The sequence below is a fragment of the Syzygium oleosum genome, unplaced genomic scaffold, assembly GCF_021117445.2.
Source record: "Syzygium oleosum isolate NSW1041296 unplaced genomic scaffold, Sole_v2.1 Sole_v2.24, whole genome shotgun sequence".
Lineage (NCBI taxonomy): Eukaryota > Viridiplantae > Streptophyta > Magnoliopsida > Myrtales > Myrtaceae > Syzygium > Syzygium oleosum.
Window position 1 is genome coordinate 1,688,882 of NW_026607508.1, and position 21,178 is coordinate 1,710,059.

General features: G+C 39.4%; 1 protein-coding gene across 1 annotated transcript; it reads left to right on the forward strand.

Annotated features, from left to right (window-relative positions):
- Positions 1-5,047: 5,047 nt before the first annotated feature.
- Positions 5,048-8,093, forward strand: LOC115693345 (putative F-box protein At1g49610). The gene is made up of 4 exons (XM_030620321.2): positions 5,048-5,896; positions 6,166-6,372; positions 6,879-7,109; positions 7,947-8,093. Exons 1-4 carry the CDS (start codon positions 5,048-5,050, stop codon positions 8,091-8,093), a joined length of 1,434 nt encoding a protein of 477 aa, XP_030476181.2.
- The last annotated feature ends 13,085 nt before the right edge of the window (positions 8,094-21,178 follow it).

The following is a 21,178-nucleotide window of genomic DNA, read 5'->3' on the forward strand; positions in this document are numbered from 1 at the left end:
GGGGGGGAAGGAAAATATTTTTCCACGGAAAACGTTTTCCGCCCCCCGAACACCGGAAAACCCGGAAAATATTTTTCGAGAGAATATTTTCCGCCAAACGAACGGAGCCTAAATTGGCAAATCTTTAAGAGGCTTGAGACCGAATTGATAAATTGTCAAAAGGTTTAGGACTAAATTAGCCAATTAAAATATTTATGACTGAATTGGCATAAGTATAATAGGTTTAGGATTTTTTTGGTAATTTTCCCTTTCTTTATCCATAGTATGAGATGAATCGCAAATTTATAATGAATAGATAACTTATTTTTAAAAAAATAATTGTATTTAATATTGAGGTTAAGAAATGTGATAAGTTGTCTTTTAAATAGCGACAATTATTAATCTTTACATTGTAATTCAAATTAAGTGGATTTCTTTGTTCCTTTCAAAAAATTAATGCAATAAATTTTTATATTAAAGTTATCGATTATCTTTTTACATGCCATATATCTTCATTTTGTACAATCTTAATTTCTTTCCAAAAATAAGTGACTTTCTACATCTTATTAATTTTCTCCATGACAAAACTAAATAAGTTATATAAGTGAAATAATAATTAAGAGCCACTATTAGGATGCGTTTGGTTGGACGATTTTAGACCTAAAGGACTTCCTATCAATATTGAGGTATTTGGCAATACAATTTCAAAGGATTTTGAGTCAAAGTCCGCATTTCCAAAGTCCGACCCAGTATAAGTCCCACCTAAAATTAATTTAATGGATTATTTTTCTAACTTTGCCCACGCTAATATTTTCTTTTTCCCTTTTGCCTTCACTAAATTATCTAATTTCAGTTTTACCCTCGCCCCAAACATGCTTTCTCTCTTTTCCCCTCTCTCCTCTACCTTGCCTCCACTGCACCCCCGCTTGACCCCACCGTCTCCGGCGAGTCCAATGCCGGACTCCAGGAGCGACCGCCACCACACCTTCCACTTCAAAGTTTGATTAACCTAGCAAAACGTAGCAGTCCAATCACCATAAATTCGAGCAAAAAAGACCAAGCCTCCATGGAATGACCAGGAGAGCCAACCTTCAATCTCAGGCTACATGACAATGAACTCCCACCTCCCCCAATGCCCCTCCACTCTTCTAGGGCTTGGGCGACCCTAAATTTGAGATTAGGGCTCTAGTCGAGCCTGGTTGAGTATGAGACTCGAGGCTCGTGCAAAATTTTGAGAATTGATGGCGGCAGCAAGCAAAGAAGAGGCTAAGTAGAGAGGTGAAGAAAGAGAAGGGGTTAGTGTCGCAACCTCGCTTCGGGTGATGCCATATGGGGCATCGCTGGAGGCGGCGGAGGCTTGGCTGGCAGTGCTTGTGTCGGTGGTCGGGTTTGGTGGTTGATTGGCGGTCGTGCACACTGCACAATGCGACTGCTGATGGCAAGTGGTAGTGGTGGAGACGAAGCTGCAAGTGAAGCAAAGAGAAAAGCATGGAAAAGTACCAAAAAAAGTCCTAAACTTATTGCATTGGTATCAATTTAATCATAAACCTTTCAATTAGACCAATTTAGTTTTAAATCCTTTCATATTAGTACCAATTCAATATATCCAGCCAATTTAGACTAGCGAGGGCATTGTAGCCCTTGCCAGCCATAGGCGAGGGCATCGTGGCTCTCGCCGGCCACAGCTGATGGCAGCCCACGCTAGATTCAATGAGGGTGACCCATGCCCAAGCTGCGAAGGTTGCCCCTGGCGAGGGCCGAGACGCCCTCACTAGCCATCGCCTGTGGCCGATCGTCGGCCATAGCTAAGTACTGACCAAAGGCAAATGGAATAGAAGGAAAAAATAAAGAAAGGAAAAAATAAAAATAAAAAGAAAGGAAAAAAATGAAAAAGAAAAAGGGAAAAATTGTAACAAAATTATTAAATATTATTAAAAATGTCCACGTCAGGGCTGGTCATCTACCAACTATGTCACGTAGGATGGTCGGCATCCACGTCAGCGATTTCTGGCCTAAATTGGCTAGATTGACTAAATTGGTACCAATATAAAAAGTTTTAAGACTGAATTAGTCCAATTGAAAGGTTTGGGATTGAATTGGTACCAATGCAACAGGTTTATGACTCTTTTTTATAGTTTTCCTAAGAAAAGTAGCAAGCACAAAGATAAAATTTAACTTATAACTTAGTTTAGATTTTAAAAGGTGAATTGATTAATATTTTTTTTATTAATTAAATCATATTATTCAAATAAAGTGGAATCATATGATTGACGTTTATTCATTATATTTTACTATTTGAGTAAAGTGAATAGGCTTATCAAATATAATTTTATCACATAATGTAGTAGGCATTACTTTATGTTATACTTATTTTTTTATTCATAACATGTATTATATGTTTCTACTTTTCTTTAAAGATGGAGCTTGTCATCTTTTAATATTCCTATCATGTTTAAGTAAAGTGAATTTATTTGTTAAGTAAAATATCAATCAAGTATTGAAAGAATATATATTTCATCAAGTTAATAAATATTTGGGTTAATACAACGAAATACCCAAAACTGGTACACATATAATAAATTTACCCAAAACTAATTTTTTGACCACCAGAAACCCCAAATTGGTACACCTGTAACATATTTACCGTAAATTAATTTTTTGACCACCAAAAACTCTAAACTGGTATACTTGTGACAAATTTACTCTCTATTAAATTGAATTAATATTATGAAAAATCATAAACTGGTAAATCTGTAACAAACAGAGGGGTAAAACCCTAAACTGGCACACCCATAAACTGCCATGTATCATCCAACTCAGTAAATTAACGATAAAATTTAATGGAAACTAACGGAGGGTAAATTTGTCATAGGTATACTGGTTTGGGGTTTTTAGTAAAAAATAATTTGTTTGAGATAAATTTATCACAAGTACACTCGTTTGGGGTTTTTTGTGGTATTAACCTATATATTTTTACACCCACCCATGGGTAGCTCAGTTGGTTAGGGCGTACTTGGGATTGTGTGGTTAGGCGCACTCATCCTAGGTTTGATTTCCCAGCTGAGCACTTGTGATTTAAGTGGGGGGCCATGGCGGTGGGTTGTTGTGCTAGTCTCCTCCGAGGAATAGTCGAGGTGCGCGCAAGCTGGCCCGGACACCTCGGTTACCAAAAAAAAAAAAACCTATATATTTTTACATATTGTGGTTTTTCAATTTTTTATGAATATATATAGTTAATTTTCTTATACTTTATTCTAATGTAATTTTCAAATCGAGTTAATAGAAAAATTAAATAATTATAGTTCAAATTATGTATAATATATCTACTATTTACATATACTATTTAGGTAACTGTATAGTTTACTAGCATTAGTTGTATTCGGAATAACCTACATTATCAATACTATTGACGTAATAAGATATATTTCTCCTTTACTTTTTTTTTGTCAAAATATTTCTCCTTTAGTTCAAATTTACATTAAATGGATAATCTCACTATGATGAGTTATATTCAAAATAATATATCTGAAAAAATTTATTTCAAGATATTTTCTCTTTGTGTATCTTTTTCGAATTTCATATGCAAAAGAAAATCTTTCAAAATAATAGAATTTATTTTATTGTGACGAGCTTTATTCAGAATGACATAAATTATTATAATAAATTTCCAGATATTTTATCTTTAATTTAAAATCAAAATAGATAAAAAAAAATTGGTGAACAACAAATAAATTAGATAAAGTTGTATTAGTTAAATTTGGACAATATGGCAAAACGATGCTTAGTTCTACCATATATAATAAATGATAGATAAAACATCTAACGATCGATTATTTTCACACTCATTTTAAAATAGGGTCGGTGTATTTCCACCCGCATACAACTAAATTTATCAATTTTCGCTAAAGAGATATAACTGCTTTGAATCATTCAGTTGGAAGCTAAGGTGATGGTCCCTAACTTTATTCACTTTCTTGCTTTTCTTAGTATTTTCCAATTCAATGTACTAGTTGTCATAATTGAGAATATCATATGTTTTGTTGTTCTTTTTTCAATTTATAAATGGATATTACCATGCATATCAAAAGGACTATGTCTTTTTTATATTTTTGATTTTACCTCTGTATATATTAGCTTTCTCACAGAAAGAAATTTCCACAAAACCTACTTCTGTTCTATATTGTCGAGTATTTTATGGATATATTGTCCCGTAGAATCTAGATAAATTTGAATATAAACAACATTTTGGATTGAGAAAAAAATAGTTGAATTTCATTCATTTTGAATTGAGAAAAAATAGTGTGATTCGTGGAGTGTTCATAAAAAAAAATGTTAAGGTGCCTCACAATTCATCACTATTTTACGTTATTGTCGTTAGTGTATTTTAGATAATCCTCTAACTATATATCTCATCAATGTGTGAAAGTGTCTCAATGATAGTGTAAAGGAATCACTAATTCTTTGGTGTAGTAAATGAAGAGACTCAAGATTTTTTTTGACACTAATCAAATAACAAATTCATGATAAAAAAAACGAGCCTTTGAGGTAGGAGTGACGAATGATGTATGAGTTGCAACAAGAGTAATGAACAAGTCGAGAATAAATTTTATGCTGTAAATAGCAATATATTTGAATTCGAAGAAAACCCAAAATAGGAAAATAACTGAATTGAAGGAAGTTATCTAAACAGGAAAATCATTAAGGGTTTATCTAGTGAAAATACAGTGGATTAAGTCGTACACGATATGGAAATATCCCCGTCCTTTAAATATATTAAGTGCAATGTACAATAGATAATATTTGAGCGAAGTGTATTTATCAAGCGAATAGTCTGATTGTTTGATTGTACCACAATAGATCTTATCCGATGCATAAGATATTGTTTCCTTTTTTTCGGAGGGATTTGGAAGGACAAAGGAATTTATGAGTAAAGCATAGTAGGGAATCTCGAACTTCCTCCGTTGTCCTGCCGCAAGCCTAGGCCTAAGCCAAGCCATCACTTGAGGAAGCAATCTCCAGACAAGTCCACGCTCCACCAAATAGAGAAAGAAAAGAAACGCTAGAAGCCATGGCAGGTACTTTGAAGCAGACCACAGGCCAAAAAGACGATGATTACATCAGTCCGTTGCCCGATTGCCTAATCCACCACATCTTCTCCTTTTTGCGCATGAGGGACGTGGTCAAAACTTGTGTTTTGTCGAAAAGTTGGCGGTCTGTTTGGACCACTGTCTCGGATCTCAGGTTCTCCATCTCTTCTTATGATGATGATTGGTTTGTAGAAAGGGTTTTGACCCAATATGGGTGGGCTAAGGTGGAAAAGTTCCACCTTGACATTGAATCAAAGCACTTCTTTACCTCTACTATCGATTCATCGGTTTGCTTTGCGATTGATCATCAAGTGCAAGAACTTCGTCTCAGCTTTAATTTTGGGTGGGCGTGTTACACGCTGTCTCCATTGCTCTATAGTTGCTCTTCGTTGACTAAGCTATGTTTGAGTCGCTGTTGTTTATCATTCAGCGAAAGTATCAGTTGGATTTCGCTTAAGTCCTTGTCCATTCAATACATGGACATGAGTGATGATGTTCTGCAGAAAATTTTGATGGGCAGCCCTGTCCTTGAATACTTGAATTTGAAAAGATGCTGGGATGTAAAAGGAATTCATTCGACCAGTTTGAAAGAGTTGGTGATTGATGATATTCAAGTGGGATTACCTTTGCACATTTCGACTCCTCAATTACTGTCATTGCATGTGACAGATTATCTTTTTGAGATAATAAGAATTGTTGAAGCACCATCCTTGCTGGAAGCGGTATTAGATTTCCACAGTCAAATTAAATCAGATTTCTGCCTGCTGAAGGAAATGCTTTGCAAGCTGCAAAATGCTACTCGAATTCTTTTCGGTTCTTGGTGCGTTCGGGTGAGTATAGTCATCTTGCTTCATAATGGACGTTATCTTTTCCATGTAGCTTTTCACTTAGGATAGTGGACATTAATCTGCCAGAGCTTGAGGACGTTTAGGGGTTATATTGATGAATATTTTATGAGGAAAAAAGTACTGGATTGTGATGTACTTGAGAGAAGTTTAATCTGTCTTATAATTCCAAGGTATACTTTACTAACATAACAAATGCTCTAGCAAATATGCTTTTTTCTTGGTGATCTGACTCTACCTTTTGACGTGGGTAGGTTATGTGGCCTTTGAAGGTAGAAGACGTGCAGGTTTTGCTGCCGAGTTGCAAGTCTCTGACCCTACACGTGCCCATTCCCGAGTTTAGCTTTCCTGCTATAGCAAATATGCTAGCAACTACACCAAATTTGGAGAAGCTGGTTATAGTTTTTAAGCCATTTGATCCGTACTCGTACTCGGTATATTCTCTATACTCTAATTCGCAGGTAAAGATATTTAATTCACTGGAATGTACTCTCCAAAGTCTCTCCCTTCTTTTGTCATCTTGTGTCCATCAATTAGTGAAACTAGTATAATGCTCTGGAAGTTTTGAGACTGTCGCAGCCTATGTTTTAAATGCCCCTTCTTTTTTTTTCTTTTTTTTTGGTCGAAAAATGCCCCTTCTATAATGCTCCAAAAAGTTTCACAATAATCTCGTGAATTCTTGTTTGTCCTCTCTCTCTCTCTCTCTCTCTCTCTCTCTCTCTCTCTCTCTCTCTCTCTCTCTCTGAATGCGGTGACGATTAGAAGATTGTGCTTGCATTGAATGAGTTCAGGTGCCTGAATTTTGGTTTCTCTCGTTTATGATTTCCTTAGATCTGATTACTATAGGCTAGAGTTTTGATTTCACAAGAGATGATTATTCTTTTGGGTGATCAAGATATTGAAGTGAGGAAATTAACTAAATCGTGTTTTATTTGGAACGTTCATTCTGTCTTTTATCTGTGTGCAGAATATATCTGACTTAGACTCCTGCAATTTTGATCACGAGAGCTATTGGCATATAAAGAAGAAGTTCAAGCGTTGGGCTCTGCATCTCAAGAATGTTGAGATTTTTGGATTTTATGATTGTTTAAGATTTAAATATGAGGAAGTTCTCACGCTGGTAAAGTTTCTTCTCGGACATGCATTTGTGCTGGAAAATATGGTCATCGATGTTATGAAGGGATTACAACATCTTGAGGTAGTTGGTTCACGCAAATTGCATAAAATGGCTCGACAACTTCAATGTTATCACAGAGCTTCTAAGCATGCTGCAGTTATACTTAGTAATCTGGAAGAAGAGCATGGAAAGCGGCAGAAGAAACGAGTTAGAGTAACAACAAAATGCATGCACATTGGCCATAAAGATGCCCAATTGGGATAGGAATACTACAAGCTACAACATCAACTAGCTTGGTCCGTTGGTGGTATCATCTCATGGAAGTGTATCAGCATTTTAAAGCAAGTTATGGGTTAGTATTTTACTTCCGAATTGTTTTACAAGGTTGAGCAACGTGTTGCCGTAGCTTTTCCTTCTCTAGCCCTCGATCCAGTAGAGAAGTCTCTATTCAAATAATTAATGCTGTTCTAACAAATCCATACTAAATCAATGATAGTGACAACCCCGCATGGCCTTTGTCAATGCCATTACCATGTGTTTCGTTTTGACCAAAAACAGAAAACACTACGCAAAAAAGAGAGTTTATATCCCCTAAAACTCCCATGGCTTACGGACCTTTTTCCTGAGGGCAATCGTTAGCTTGTCTATTATTGAGAACATCTTGTTATGTACATATCCGAGTGGCTTTCATTAATATTTAAATTTTTTTTGGTATACTATAATTCAGGGGAAAACCTGAAAACTTTGCCTTTTTAATAGCGTAGTGAGTAGAACTTTAAAATTATAATACATAAATCAAACTAGTTATGGGAAATTTGAGTCTATCGAATAAGATAGATAAAAGATGAAGTGCTCGAAATATTATGAACTCGACGAAATCTTGATTTCAATGATTGGGTATGCTGATTCACTTTTAAGCTTCAATACTATGCGGATTCGTTCCATGAGACTCTCCGCTCAGTAAAGCTTCTCAAAATGCTGAAGTTGTTTATTGCTATCCTTGTGGGGGAAATCCTTCTGAAATCATGTGTAGATCTTAACTCTTTGCTCGATCTCATGATGTGATGTTGTTCATCATGTGTATGTTCTAATAGGGTTCGAGCAGTTTGTCAGACGTACTTTTTGGATGTTTGAACTGTCTTTCTTCCTGTTGGTTTTTACTTTCATGCTAGTTTAGTTTATTCTTCAAGATAGATGTATTAAAGGCAATGACTATAATGCATGCCTTTTCTGATCCCTAATGGCTGTTTTCACCAATACAACATAATAGAGATTATATATATTTCTTAGTAGAAAAGCTTTATATATACTGAAACATAATCACCTATGGTTATCCTGATAGATCAACTCAAATCACAGTGAAAGAAACTGTGACATTACACCATGTCTCATGAATATTCTGTGACACTATGCTTTGTATCTCATTGAATCAAACTATATGCGAGTGGACCAACCTCGCTTTACTAGCTCCAGTAAAAATCAGATCATCTAGCTTTGAATCCCATGGTTACAACCAATTGTGACTACAAGAAACAATAGTAGCAGCAGTTTTCTTCTCTTTGTACAATCTACGTCTTACATCACTTTTGATGGCAAATAATACCTGCACACTAGAAACACTTCGCACATAATGAATTTTGTCGTTTCTGGCTCGCCAAACATGACTTGCTTTTGAAGTGCATAGAAGCCCATTCCAGCTCGACATTATATCATTGTTCTCTGTATCAGTTTTAATAAAGCATCCGATTCTCCACTTCAATGATAGTGCTTCACAATTTCATGGGTTAAAAGAACATTATCTACAATGCTTCTCCTTCAGTGAAACAACTTCGACTGGGATGAATATATTAAGGCAAAATCCTCAGTCTCAGAGAAATTATCCTTCGGTGGTGCAATTATAGATTACATCACGGCATAAAATTGGTCTAAACTAAGACATCCTTGATGGATTGGGAACTTTTTGCACTAATGTTATTCTTGTTGCATTAATAGCACCCAGAAGCCTAGAAGAGGAGAAAAACAATCAAGCAGAGCCCTGGTAACATCAGCACCAACAATATTCCAGGCTCTTAAAGCAAGATGAGTATCCGTCAGGTCCTGGACTCTTATCCTCTTTAATTGTCCAATTGCTTCTTTAACGTAACCAGCTGTAACAGAGGATATAAGAGTATTAATGTCCTTCTGGGATAAAATAGAAGTTCAAGATGGATCTCAACTCTTCCTCTAAACCTCCATTACACTGAGGATGTCCCACCCAGAAGATCCTTACAGAAAGAAATTGCTTCGTCTATAATATGATCATATTTTTTCGAGTCTCTCACCATTAGAATTGTATAGCACTCCGACAATATTCTTAGCATTTCCTGCTTTAACAACTATGAAAAAGTAGCCAGACTTCTGATCGCACCATTTAATCCAGGATTTCCTGCATTTTTTCTTTGAAAAACCTTCTTCAGCAGCTTTAAGAGTATCTAGTAGTGTAGCAAGTGTCCTTTCCTCTCTCTTCAAGTCATCTGTGGCAACATTAAGCAGGTCGGTGAGATTCCTGTAACATTCTTTTTCACTACCACTGTCAACTAAAATCATTGGTAGAAAAAAGTCTATAGTATATATACATGTAACAAATGGCAAATTATTCCTCATTGATTGCTTAGTGTTGCAGATTTTTCTGCACTCAAGAATTTTCATGTCTCCCACCATTTCAGTATGCAAAGCATCTTTCTGGGAATAGTATTAGGACGATTGATTTTGATTTAATTCATGTTGTTCTTCTGAAAGTAGAAAATTTTTGTTTGTAAATCTGTTTATCTTTTACAATAAGAATTATTTTGTCTTTTCTCATCTGGTCGAGCCTTTCGGCAATTCTTCGCTGGTGAAATCTGACATGTCCGTCATTGGACTTGCCCCATCACAAGTATGAGTAAAAAGCTCAATGACCTTGCAATTAGTTGGAACTTACCCAAAAGCCTCAATATGTACACTTGACAGTGTAAGTTGATATTTTAACGAAAAATAAGTTAAGTTGGAGTAAGCGCTTGATTTGGATGCGGTGTATCATGCATTCAATTTACAATCTATCTTACTAAGATTAATTTTGTAGTCAAATTTGTCATCTTATAAATGGAGGATTCTCATATGCACGTGAGGCATAGAGTGGGAGGTCATAAGAGTCTATATCGTAAAATCGATTTTCGATGGAATGAAAAAGACATATATGGTAGAATCGTAAGCATAGAATACGACCCTAATCGAAATGCATCCATTTGTCTCATACACTATGGGGATGGTGAGAAGAGATATATTTTACGTCCCAGAGGGGCTATAATTGGAGATACCATTGTTTTTGGTACAAAAGTTGTGTATCAGTGTAGATCAATGGAGCGAAATGATTCGAAAACTCGTGTTGTGCTAAAAATACAATGGCTCTTACGTACTGTGGCTCAATTTATAGTAGGCTGATAAGTTTTAACAACTACCTCAAAATTGATGAGAGGGCTCCAATATTCCTTCATTAAGTTAATATCCACATTCCTAAAGCATGGTCTCATTAGGGTAAATAAATATTTTCTAGATTAAATATTTTAATGAGTACAAAAGTTGTAATCCATATGTACACTTCTTAGTGTAAATTATTCATTCATTGACAAAATGAAGTCTTTTGTCTCGATTGCTCCATAGAAAAATTGTAATACATTGGTGTATAGGTTCAAAGTTAGGATCTCTGTGTCTCTTTTTTGCTTTCAAAAAGGTTGGGAGTTTTCGGCTTTGTTTCACTCTCCCATCAACGACGGCCAGGTGAACATCGTCTGGGCTTTCCAAATAAGGTTCGTTCACCCTCCCATCAACGCCACCCCTTCATATGCTGCCGCCGGTCGCACACCACCGCTCGGTCACACACCGCCGGTGCCCACCGGCCCTCGCTCAGGTGGCGATCTCAACCTTTGTTCATAGAGTGGGTTGGAGAAAGGGGAAGAGAAAGAATTGGGATTTTCACTTTTATAAATTTGGTTTTTTTATTCAAAATATTTTTGAACAAAAAATGCCCTTGTTCCGGCTACCGGAAGAGTCACATGCCCAGGCCCTAATTCGAGATCAATATCTATCCTAGACCCTTTCTTTGAGAAAGTGAACTCACTTCGGATCCTTATTTGAAAATTTTCTTAATTTTTATGTTATAAGTGGCAATATGTTCAAATTCGAAGAAAACCCAAAATAGGAAGATAGAAAAAATCATTAAGGGAATTGTATCTAACGAAAATGCAGAGGATTTCCCCATCCTTTAAAATATATTTATGAGTTAAGCATAGTAGGCGAATTGGAGAAAATATTAGGTGAGTTTAATACTCCACGTCACCTGTGCAGCACACCATTCAAAAGTCGACATTTGGCAATTCGGGCCCACCTTCTGACTCCTTTGTCTCTCTCCCCTGCTCCGTTGCTTTTGTGATCATTGGACGTTATCTCTCTCTCAGTTCAGGACTCCGTTGCTTCCTCTTCGTCCCCCTGCTCTTCCCGCTCGACTCACAATCCGAGTACCCCACACAGGGCTCCACCTGAATCTCCGGAGCCGGACCGGAGCTGCATGGGGCACCTCCGACGGCACGATCTCGAGGATCTCCTTCGAGATGGGGGCGTGGCGGCCGGCGCGTTGAGGTCGGCGGGGTGCTTGGCGGCGCCCTTCCCGCCGTCGCGGCGGTGGGAGGTGAGGCAGAAGGAGAGGAGGAAGAGCGCGACGATGATGAGGGAGCCGAGGAATATACCGACCGACCCACAGGAGGAGGACGAAGATGGAGGTTGGCTTGGACAGGTTGGTGTTCACGAACGACAAGTTGTAGACCGGCATCTTCGGATCGAACCTCTGCCAGAAAAAAATCGGGCCTTTTTCAGCGAACGGAGGCATGGGTGGTTTCGATCGTGAAGAAAAAGGGGGAGAGAGAGAGAGTGGAGTCGTGAACGGAGCAGTGCAAAGAAGATGAGGGAGAGAGGGAGGAGAGAGAGAGTGTCCATGTGTCTAACGGAGGGAGGAGATGAGGGAAAAAGTAACGGAGAGACAGAAAAAAGTAACTGAGCAGGTGAGAGAGACAGCGGAGTCAGAAGGTGGGCCCGAATTGCCAGATGTCGACTTTTGAATGATGTGCTGCATAAATGACGTGGAGTATTAAATTCACCTAATATTTTCTCGAATTGGGATTCCTGAACTCCCTCGGGTGTCCCGACGCCAACTTGGATTGTCGCTTGTCAGGCACAGCGTCCACGCTTTCTCGGAAAGAGAAAGAAAAGAAACCCAAGAACCCATTCGTAAGCCATGGCAGGTACTGAGGATTGTCCGTTGCCCGATGACATAATCGAGCACATCTTCTCCTTTTTGCCCACGAGGGACGTTGTCAAAACTTGTGTTCTGTCGAGGAGGTGGCGATCTTACTGGATCACCGTAGACATGGCCACGGGCCAATTTCGGCCCGGAACCGGCCCGGGTCAAACCCTGGACCAGCCCGTTGACCGGGCCCGCGGTTCAGAACCGGAACCAGCCCGTGGCCTACTGGCCCGGTTCCAGTTCCAACAATTTTGGAACCGGCCCGGAACCGCCGAATCCAGGCCCGGTTCTCAAAAAAAAAAAAACTTTGATTACATTTTAAGTTCAAGCTCCATCTTTTTCTTTCTTTTTTTCTCCAAATTTGATTACAATGTACATTTTGATTACATTTTATATTGAATAATTCATTATTTTATAATTTTATAATTCATTATTTTTTTATTTCATAATTTATTTTTTTAATTTTTACAGCCTGGTTCAGAACCGAGCCGGAACCGGAACCGGAACCGCCAGGGGCGGTTCCAGTTCCGGTTCATACATGAACACGAACCAAAATCGGCTGATTCCGAACCGTGACCATGTCTAGATCACTATCTCAGATCTCAGGTACTCCGTCTCTTCTAATCATGACTCGTTTGTGGACAAGGTTAATTTTGAGGCTATATGGGAGGGGTAAGGTGAGAAAGTTCCACCTTGACTTCAATTCAAAGCAATCCTGGCCCTCTAATATTAATTCATGGGTTGACTTTGCGATTGATCATGAAGTGGAAGAACTTGTTCTCGACTTGAATATTTGGTAACACCTTGGTTGGTTGGAGAATTATCCGTGGGAGGATTACACATTGTCTCCATTGCTTTATGATTGCTCTTCGTTGACTAGGCTAGTTTTGAGAGGCTGTGTTTATCCGTGGTGCGAAGGTATCAGTTGGAGTTTGCTTAAGTCCTTGTCCATTGACAATGTGGCTGGTGATGTGCTTCAGCCGATTTTGATGAGCAGCCCTGTTCTTGAATACTTGACTTTGGAAAGGTTCTGGGCTGTAGAAGAAATTCATTCTAGAAGTTTGAGAGAGTTGGTGATTGATACTTCTCTCGGGGAATGCCGTTTGCACATTTTGCCTCCTCAATTACTGTCATTGTGTGTGAGATTGGATTATTTTCATGAGATGATAAGAACCGTTGAAGCACCATCCTTACTTGAAGCCGAATTAGATTTCAATGGTCCAGCCGAATCAGATTTCTGCCCGCTAAAGGAAATGCTTTGCAAGCTGCAGAATGCTACTCGAATACTTTTCGGTCCTTAGAGCTGTTGGGTGAGAATAGTCATCTTGCTTCCTGATGGACGTGTTATCTTGTCCATGTAGCTTTTCACTTAGGATAGTGGACATTAATCTGTCAAAGCTTGTGAACGTTTAGGGGTTATATTGATGAATTTTCTATGAGGAAAAAAGTACTGGATTGTGATGTACTTGAGAGAAGTTTGATCTATGTTTTATCATTCCAAGCTATACTTTGCTAACATAACAAATACAAGGATGTGACCCCAAACTTTTTTCTTGGTGATTTGACATTACCTTTTGTCATGGTTAGGTTATGCGGTCTCTCAAGGTAGAAGATGTGCAGGTTTCGCTGCCGAATTGCAAGTGTCTGACCCTACACGTGCCCATTTCCGGATTCAGCTTTCCTGCTATAGCAAATATGCTAGCAACTACCCCAAATTTGGAGAAGCTGGTTATAATTTTTAAGCCATATGATCGGTACTCGGTACATTCCCTAAACTCTAATTCACAGGTTAAGATTTTAAAGGATTAATTGAAATTTACCATCCAAAGTTTCTCCCTTCTTTTGTCGCAGGCTATGTTTCAAATACTCCCTTTATAATGCTCCGAATTTATAACAGTCTCATGGAATCTTGCTTTTCTTCCTCTCTCTCTCTCTCTGAATGCCACTGTGATGATGACAATTAGAAGATTGCGCTTGCATTAATGAACTTGGGTACCCGAAGTTTTGTTTCCCTCGTTTATGATTTACTCCGATTTGATTACCATAGGCTAGAGATCCGATTTGACAAGAGATGATCATTCTTTGGGGTGATTAAGATATTAAAGCATGGAAACTAAATCGTGTTTTATTTGGAATGTTCACCCTGTCTTTTATCCTTGTGCAAAATATGTCTGATTTAGACTCTTGCAATGTTCATCATGATAGCTATTGGCATATAAAAAAGAAGTTCAAACGTTGGGCTCGGCATCTCAAGAATGTTGAGATTGTTGGATTTGATGGTTGTTTAAGATTCAAATATGAGGAAGTTTTCACGCTAGTAAAGTTTCTTCTCGGACATGCATTTGTGCTGGAAAATATGGTCATCAAAGTTATGAATGGATCACGACATCTTGAGGTAGTCGATTCACACAAATTGCATGAAGTGGCCAGACGACTTCAATGTTATCACAGAGCTTCTAAGCATGCTGCAGTTATGCTCAATTATTTGGAAGAAGAGCACGGAAAGTGGCAGAAGAAAGGAGTTAGAGTAACAACAAAATGTATGCGCATTGGCCATAAGGATGCCTGATTGGAATAGGAATACAGTAAGCTACAACATCAATTAGCTTGGTCTGTTTTATTTTGCTGGCATTGTCTCATGGAAGTTTTTCAACGTTTTAAAGCAAGTTATGGAATAATATTTTGTTTCGGAATTGCTTTACAAGAGCAAAGTGTTGCCGTAGCATTTACTTCTGTAGCCCTCGATTCAGTAAGGAAGTCCCTATTCAAATAAGTAATGCTGTTCTAAGAAATCCATCTTAAATCAATGACGGTGACAACCCCCACTTGGCCTTTGTCATGTCATTACCATGTGTTTCGTATTGACCAAAAACAGAAAACACAACTCAATTAATGGAGTTTATATCCCTTATACTCCCGTAGCTTACGGACCTTTTTCCAGAAGAGGGCATTTGTTATCTTGTTTACTTATTGAGAGCATTTTTTGTAATGTACACATTCGGGTGGCTTTTTTCTAATATATATTTTTAAAATTCTTGACATTTTAAAATTCAGGGGAAAACCTGAAAACTTTGCCTTTCTAATAGCATAATGAGTAGAACGTTAAAATTATAGCATAGGGATCAAGGTAGTTTATGGGAAATTTGAGTCTATCGAATAAGAAAGATAAAAGTTGCAAGTGCTCGGAACATTATAAGCTCAACAAAATCTTGATTTCAATGATTGGGTATGCTGAATCACTTTTAAGCTTCAATACTATGTATATCCATCTTTTGACTCAAAAAATTATTGCATTTTACTGGTTGAAGAGAGATTGAAGTCACAAGCTATTGGAATGGTTCAGTAAAAGGAATAGATGGCTTTGTGTTATCTTCCTCCTTTGAAAGGCTAATAAAATTCGCAGCAATACATGATATAGGCAATTGTTGATGAGATCTATTGGATACAGTTATTGACAGACATGACTTGTAATTAAAATTGTTGGGTTGATATCAGGTACTGGTGCAATCGATGGCGAGGTATATATATGCTTGTATTCGTTATCGATCCTAGCAGTGTAGACATTATGCTTGATGTTATGTTCAACGAAGTAATTAACCATTTCGTTGATAATATTATGAATAGTTTTGTAATTAGATTACTGGATATTATAATAATATTCATATGGTATAATTCCGCAATTGAAGTCGTGCACTTAGTTGAGTGGATGACCAGGCTCAAGCATGTCGTAATTGTTAGTTTTGGTGTTGTTTATCTTAGTCCGAAAACTGTAGTTGCTGTACTAATATTTCTACTTGGAAATGCACTCGTGTTGGATAAAATGGCGATCCTCGCCAATGGACCAAAACATGTTGGAAAAAGTGGATCCTCGGAAAGTGTTTGAAGCAGCCCGAGTTGTTCCAAACCTCCGTAGAGCTTCTTAAAATGCTGAAGTTGTTTTTGACTATCCTTTCCAGGTAAATCCTTCCGAAATCAGGTGTAGATCTTAACTCTTTGTTCGATCTCATGATGCGTTGTTGTTCATCATGTGTATGTTCTAATAGTGTTGCAGCAGTTTGTCAGACATACTATTTGGATGTTTGAATTGTGTTTCTTCCTGTTGGTTTTACTTCCATAGTAGTTTAGTTTACTCTTCAAGATAGATGTATTAAAGGCAATGACAATAACGCATGCCTTTTCTGATCCCTGATGGCTGCATTCACCAATACAACATAATAGAGATTATAAAAATTTCTTAGCAGAAAAGTTCAGTGAATACTGAACATAATCACCTATAGTTATCTTGTTAGATCAACTCGAATCACATTTGAAGAAACTGAGACATTATGCTGGATCTTGCAAATATTTCTGCAACATTTTTTTAAATAGATTAGTACGCTTTGTATCTTATTGAATCAAACTATGTGCGAGTGGACCAACCTCGCCTAACATGCTCCAGTGAAAATCAGATCAACTAGCTTTGAATCCCCCAGTCACAATCAAATGGAAGTGCAAGAAACAATAGTAGCAGCAGTTTTCTTCTCTTTGTACAATCTACATCTTACATCACTTTTGATGGCAAATAATACTTGTACACTGAAAACACTTTGCACAGGATGAATTTTGTCGTTCCTGGCTCGCCAAACATGACTTGCTTTCGAATGCCTAGAAGCCCATTCCGGCTCAACATTCCAAATATCAATTGTTCTCTGTATGTGGCATAGATGAAGAATCTTCTGCCGAATACCCCTGGCAAAGGGGCACTCAACAAAGAGATGACCCCTTGAGTCATCGGTGTCTCTACACAAGCAACATAATGGATCAACTAAAGCATTCCATGAAGAGTGCTTAGCCATATTGAAAGGAAACCAAAGCGTCTCCATTTTACTCGATCTCTTATAACTCTCAGCTCATTCCATGCACTGTTAACAAAGAATGCCCCATCTATACCTGGAATCCAAACTACTCGATCAGTAGCATCATTAGGAAATAGGACACCACAGACAGCAGATTGAAGAGTGTCACCAAATCCTCAGATCTAGCACTCGGCCAAGCCCAGTCTATGTTTCTGATGACGGCAGAGGCCGCTTTTATCCAGGCTACCCATACAGAGGCTGCTTTTATCATCAGCGGCGATACATCTAAAAAATGCAAGCCATATTCGAGTGTGCAAGCCTCTTTAAACCCAAGCCACCTTCTTTCTTAGGAATACAACTATCTTCCAGCTAAATCTGGCGGCCCTCGAGTATGAGTGGCTGACCCTTTCCAAAGAAAGGAAATACATTTCTGCTCAACTTCCATGATCACTTTCATAAAAAACAAATAATTACACCAGTACTTATATATGCTTAGCAATACTGAAGAAACTAAATGGAGCCCTCCTGCAAATGACAGCTTTTGAAAAGGCCAATCGCAATGAGCTTGCCTGAAACAAGAGGGACCCCAACATATCTAACCGGCAAAGAACCTTGCTCAAATCCAAAGATGACCAAAATATTTGCCATTGAATCTGCAGGTAAACCTCCTGGGTAGCTCAGTCTCATGGGATTAAGTTTCAGTCCTGACAGCTGATACAATTTCTCCAATATCTGCAAAACCACTCGAAGATCCTCAACCTTTCCACCCAAAAATATAACAAGTTCATCTGCAAAACATACATGGGTGATCTTGATATCGCTACACAGAGCATGAATTTTCCCTGCAGCTGCAGCAGTAGTCGACAAGCATGAGAATACTTGCATAGCCGTGACAAATTGATTTAAAAAAAAACATGGGATCTCCTTGTCTAAGCCCTTTCTTTGTCGGAAATAACTTCCCAAGGAACCATTAAGAGCTACAGAAAACTTGGGATTTGTTTCACGAGCCTGAATCCAATTAACATAAGTTCCAGGGTCCCAATGACCTTTAAAACATAAGCGTAAAATCCAAATTGAGAGAGTCGAAAGCCTTCATAATATATGCTTTAATAAAGCATCGGAAACGCCACTTCAATGATAGTGCTTCACAATTTCATGGGTTAAAAGAATATTATCTGCAATGCTTCTCCTTCAATGAAAGCACTTCGATCGGGACGAATAAATTATGGCAAAATCCTCCTCAGTCTCAGAGAAATTATCCTTTGCTGACGCAATTATAGATCACATCACAGCTTAAAATTGGTCTAAACTCAGACATCCTTGATGGATTGGGAACCTTTGGCACTAATGTTATTCTTGTTGCATTAATAGCACCAAGAAGCCTAGACGAGGAGAAAAAATCAAGTAGAGCCCTGGTAACATCAGCAACAACAGTTACAGGCTCTTAATGTCACGCCCCGAACCCTACGACGCGCGATCATCCCTCCAAGGTCGATTACAAGTGCAACGTTCCAGGACGCGTCGCCGACCCAACGCCCAAACGACAGAGAACGATACACAAGCGGAAGCAAACAAACACCCGTACAAATTAAAACCGCATGACCAAGGATAGCAGTAATACCATAAATATAACTTGCACTAATAACGGGGATTTACAATGTCTATTACAACAGAATAAACATATAAAAGCCAAATCGGGTCAACAGCCACCAACGCCAAAAAGGAGGTACGTGGCTCGGCGGTCAAGCACTATATCTAGCTGGGCTCCTCCCAAAACGTATCGGTACGTCTGCCATCCTCAAGGCTGGGGGTCTGAAAAGTGGGGTTTCAACAACAGTGAGAATAAATCTCAGCGAGTAAGCCCCCTAAACCTAAACTAGGCTAACATGCACCTCCTGACGAGCACTAATCAACACACCAAGCAAATCATAATTGACTTAGGCCCTCGGGCCCAAATCCAATACTCGCCTTGCCCTGTAGGTTAGGCACTTACAGTTCAAGAATAAAACATAGGACCCAGTCGCAGCACATGTACACATCATTTGGTCACAACGCATGTCATGCTTATGCTCGTGCTCATACGCGTGCTCACGCCTCATCAATGCATTTTCGCACGCTTGCACCCCAGCACACTTGCAATTATCAATTCTCCTCCGACCCGCGTAAAACGCATCAGGTCCGACCCGCGTAAAACGCATCAGGTCCATCACTTCGAGATCGATCTCCGGCCCGCGTAAAACGCATCAAGCTCATGACACATAACCCGCGTAATACGCATCAGGTTGGTCATCTTCCGGTAATCCGGGCATCGTCCCGCGTAACACGCCTCGTGACGGGTTCACTACCCCGCGTAAAACGCATCAGGGCTTTATGTGATCACTCATTCACAAACACCAATTATTATCTGAACCCCGCGTAAAACGCATCAGGGCATTTTAGGTAATCACACACTCATGTCATTCGTGCACACTCATATATGCACATGCCATGCCAATGCTCGAGATGCACACCCATGGCCATGAAATTCACACTTGAGCACTCACAAATTTCACAATGAGCAATCAATTGCGCAACGCCACATATTCAATTTACCACGCAATAAGCTCAATCCACATTTCAATATGCCCAACCAATAAACTAGCATGACCATGAAAGCAATTCAAGGCACTCTTGCACGGCACATAAATCACACATATAATTCGCACAATTTGATCAACATGAATTCACGCACCCGAGGCCCGCCAAGTTACTCTATTCTTAGTCACACTAGGCACATGGCACTATGTCACGTAATTGATCACAACCAAGTACAAATCAGCCACTTAATCCGCCAATCTAAACGTTCCAGGTAATTACACAATTAAACCTCGAATTGACCGCGCCTTGTCCAATTAAATCCCGATATGGCCAGCCACTAAACAGATTATTCTGGGCCTATAAATATCCTCAAATTACTTCACTTGGCTCCCCACAACATCATCCAAAGCAGCTCCCATGAGAACAGGGCGCACACAAAACTCCACCATTGAGCCCGAACTTAACCGAACTCGGGCCCATTTCGAACCCATAATTCCAGCCATCGCACAGCACCTTACGGGTCTCTAAACCTCAATAAAATTGACACGATAAACCACCAAATCAGCCACGATAACAGCCACCGTTTGGATCACAAGTTTGTCCTGCCAAACCCACAAATTCTATCCGAATCAAAGCGTCCAAGCTCAGCCAACTTACGGCACCATACGGACCTCTAAACCTCAATTAGAACATCACACTAATCCACCAAATGCGCCAAAAAATCAGCCCCTAGCAGCCTCCACTCGGTTCTCAATTTGCACCCGCCAAATTCACATTTTCGCCCAAATTAAGGCACCTATGCACAACCACCGCACAGCACTATACGGGCCACTAAACCTTGATTAAATTATCACACTAAGCCCGTAAAATAGCCACAAGATCAGCCCTCAATAATCTCCACGATTTAACCCCTAAAATACCCTAATTAACCCATAAAACTCATTTAGAAATGTAAATTAGCCTAATTAGGGTTTAGGGTTGTACTCAATTAGATTCCTAGGCTCCAAATAGGGCTGAGCAAGTGGCAATGGCGGCTGGACAGTGGCGGTCCCGCGTCGGAACAGTAACGGCGAGCGGCGGCTCCGGCGAGGCCCTTGAGCGGCCAAGAAGGAGAGGGGGAGCGGGAGAGAGGGAGATACGGCGAGAGGGAGAGGTGAGGGGGACGGGATGGTGGTGGTGGCGAGGCGAGAGGAACGGCGGCTCACGGCGGCGGCACCGGCGGCGGCGAACGGCGGAAAGCCAAAGGGAAGAAGAGGAAGTGGGCTGAGGCGGGTGGACGCGGCGGAGAAGGAAGAGAAAGAAGAAGAAAAGAAGAAAAGGGAGAGAGAAGAAAAAGAAAAGAGAAAGAAGGAGAGAGGAGAGAGAGAGTGTGTCAGGGGGTTGGTCCGCATGGGCGTGGGCTGAGGGGACGTGTGCATGGGGGA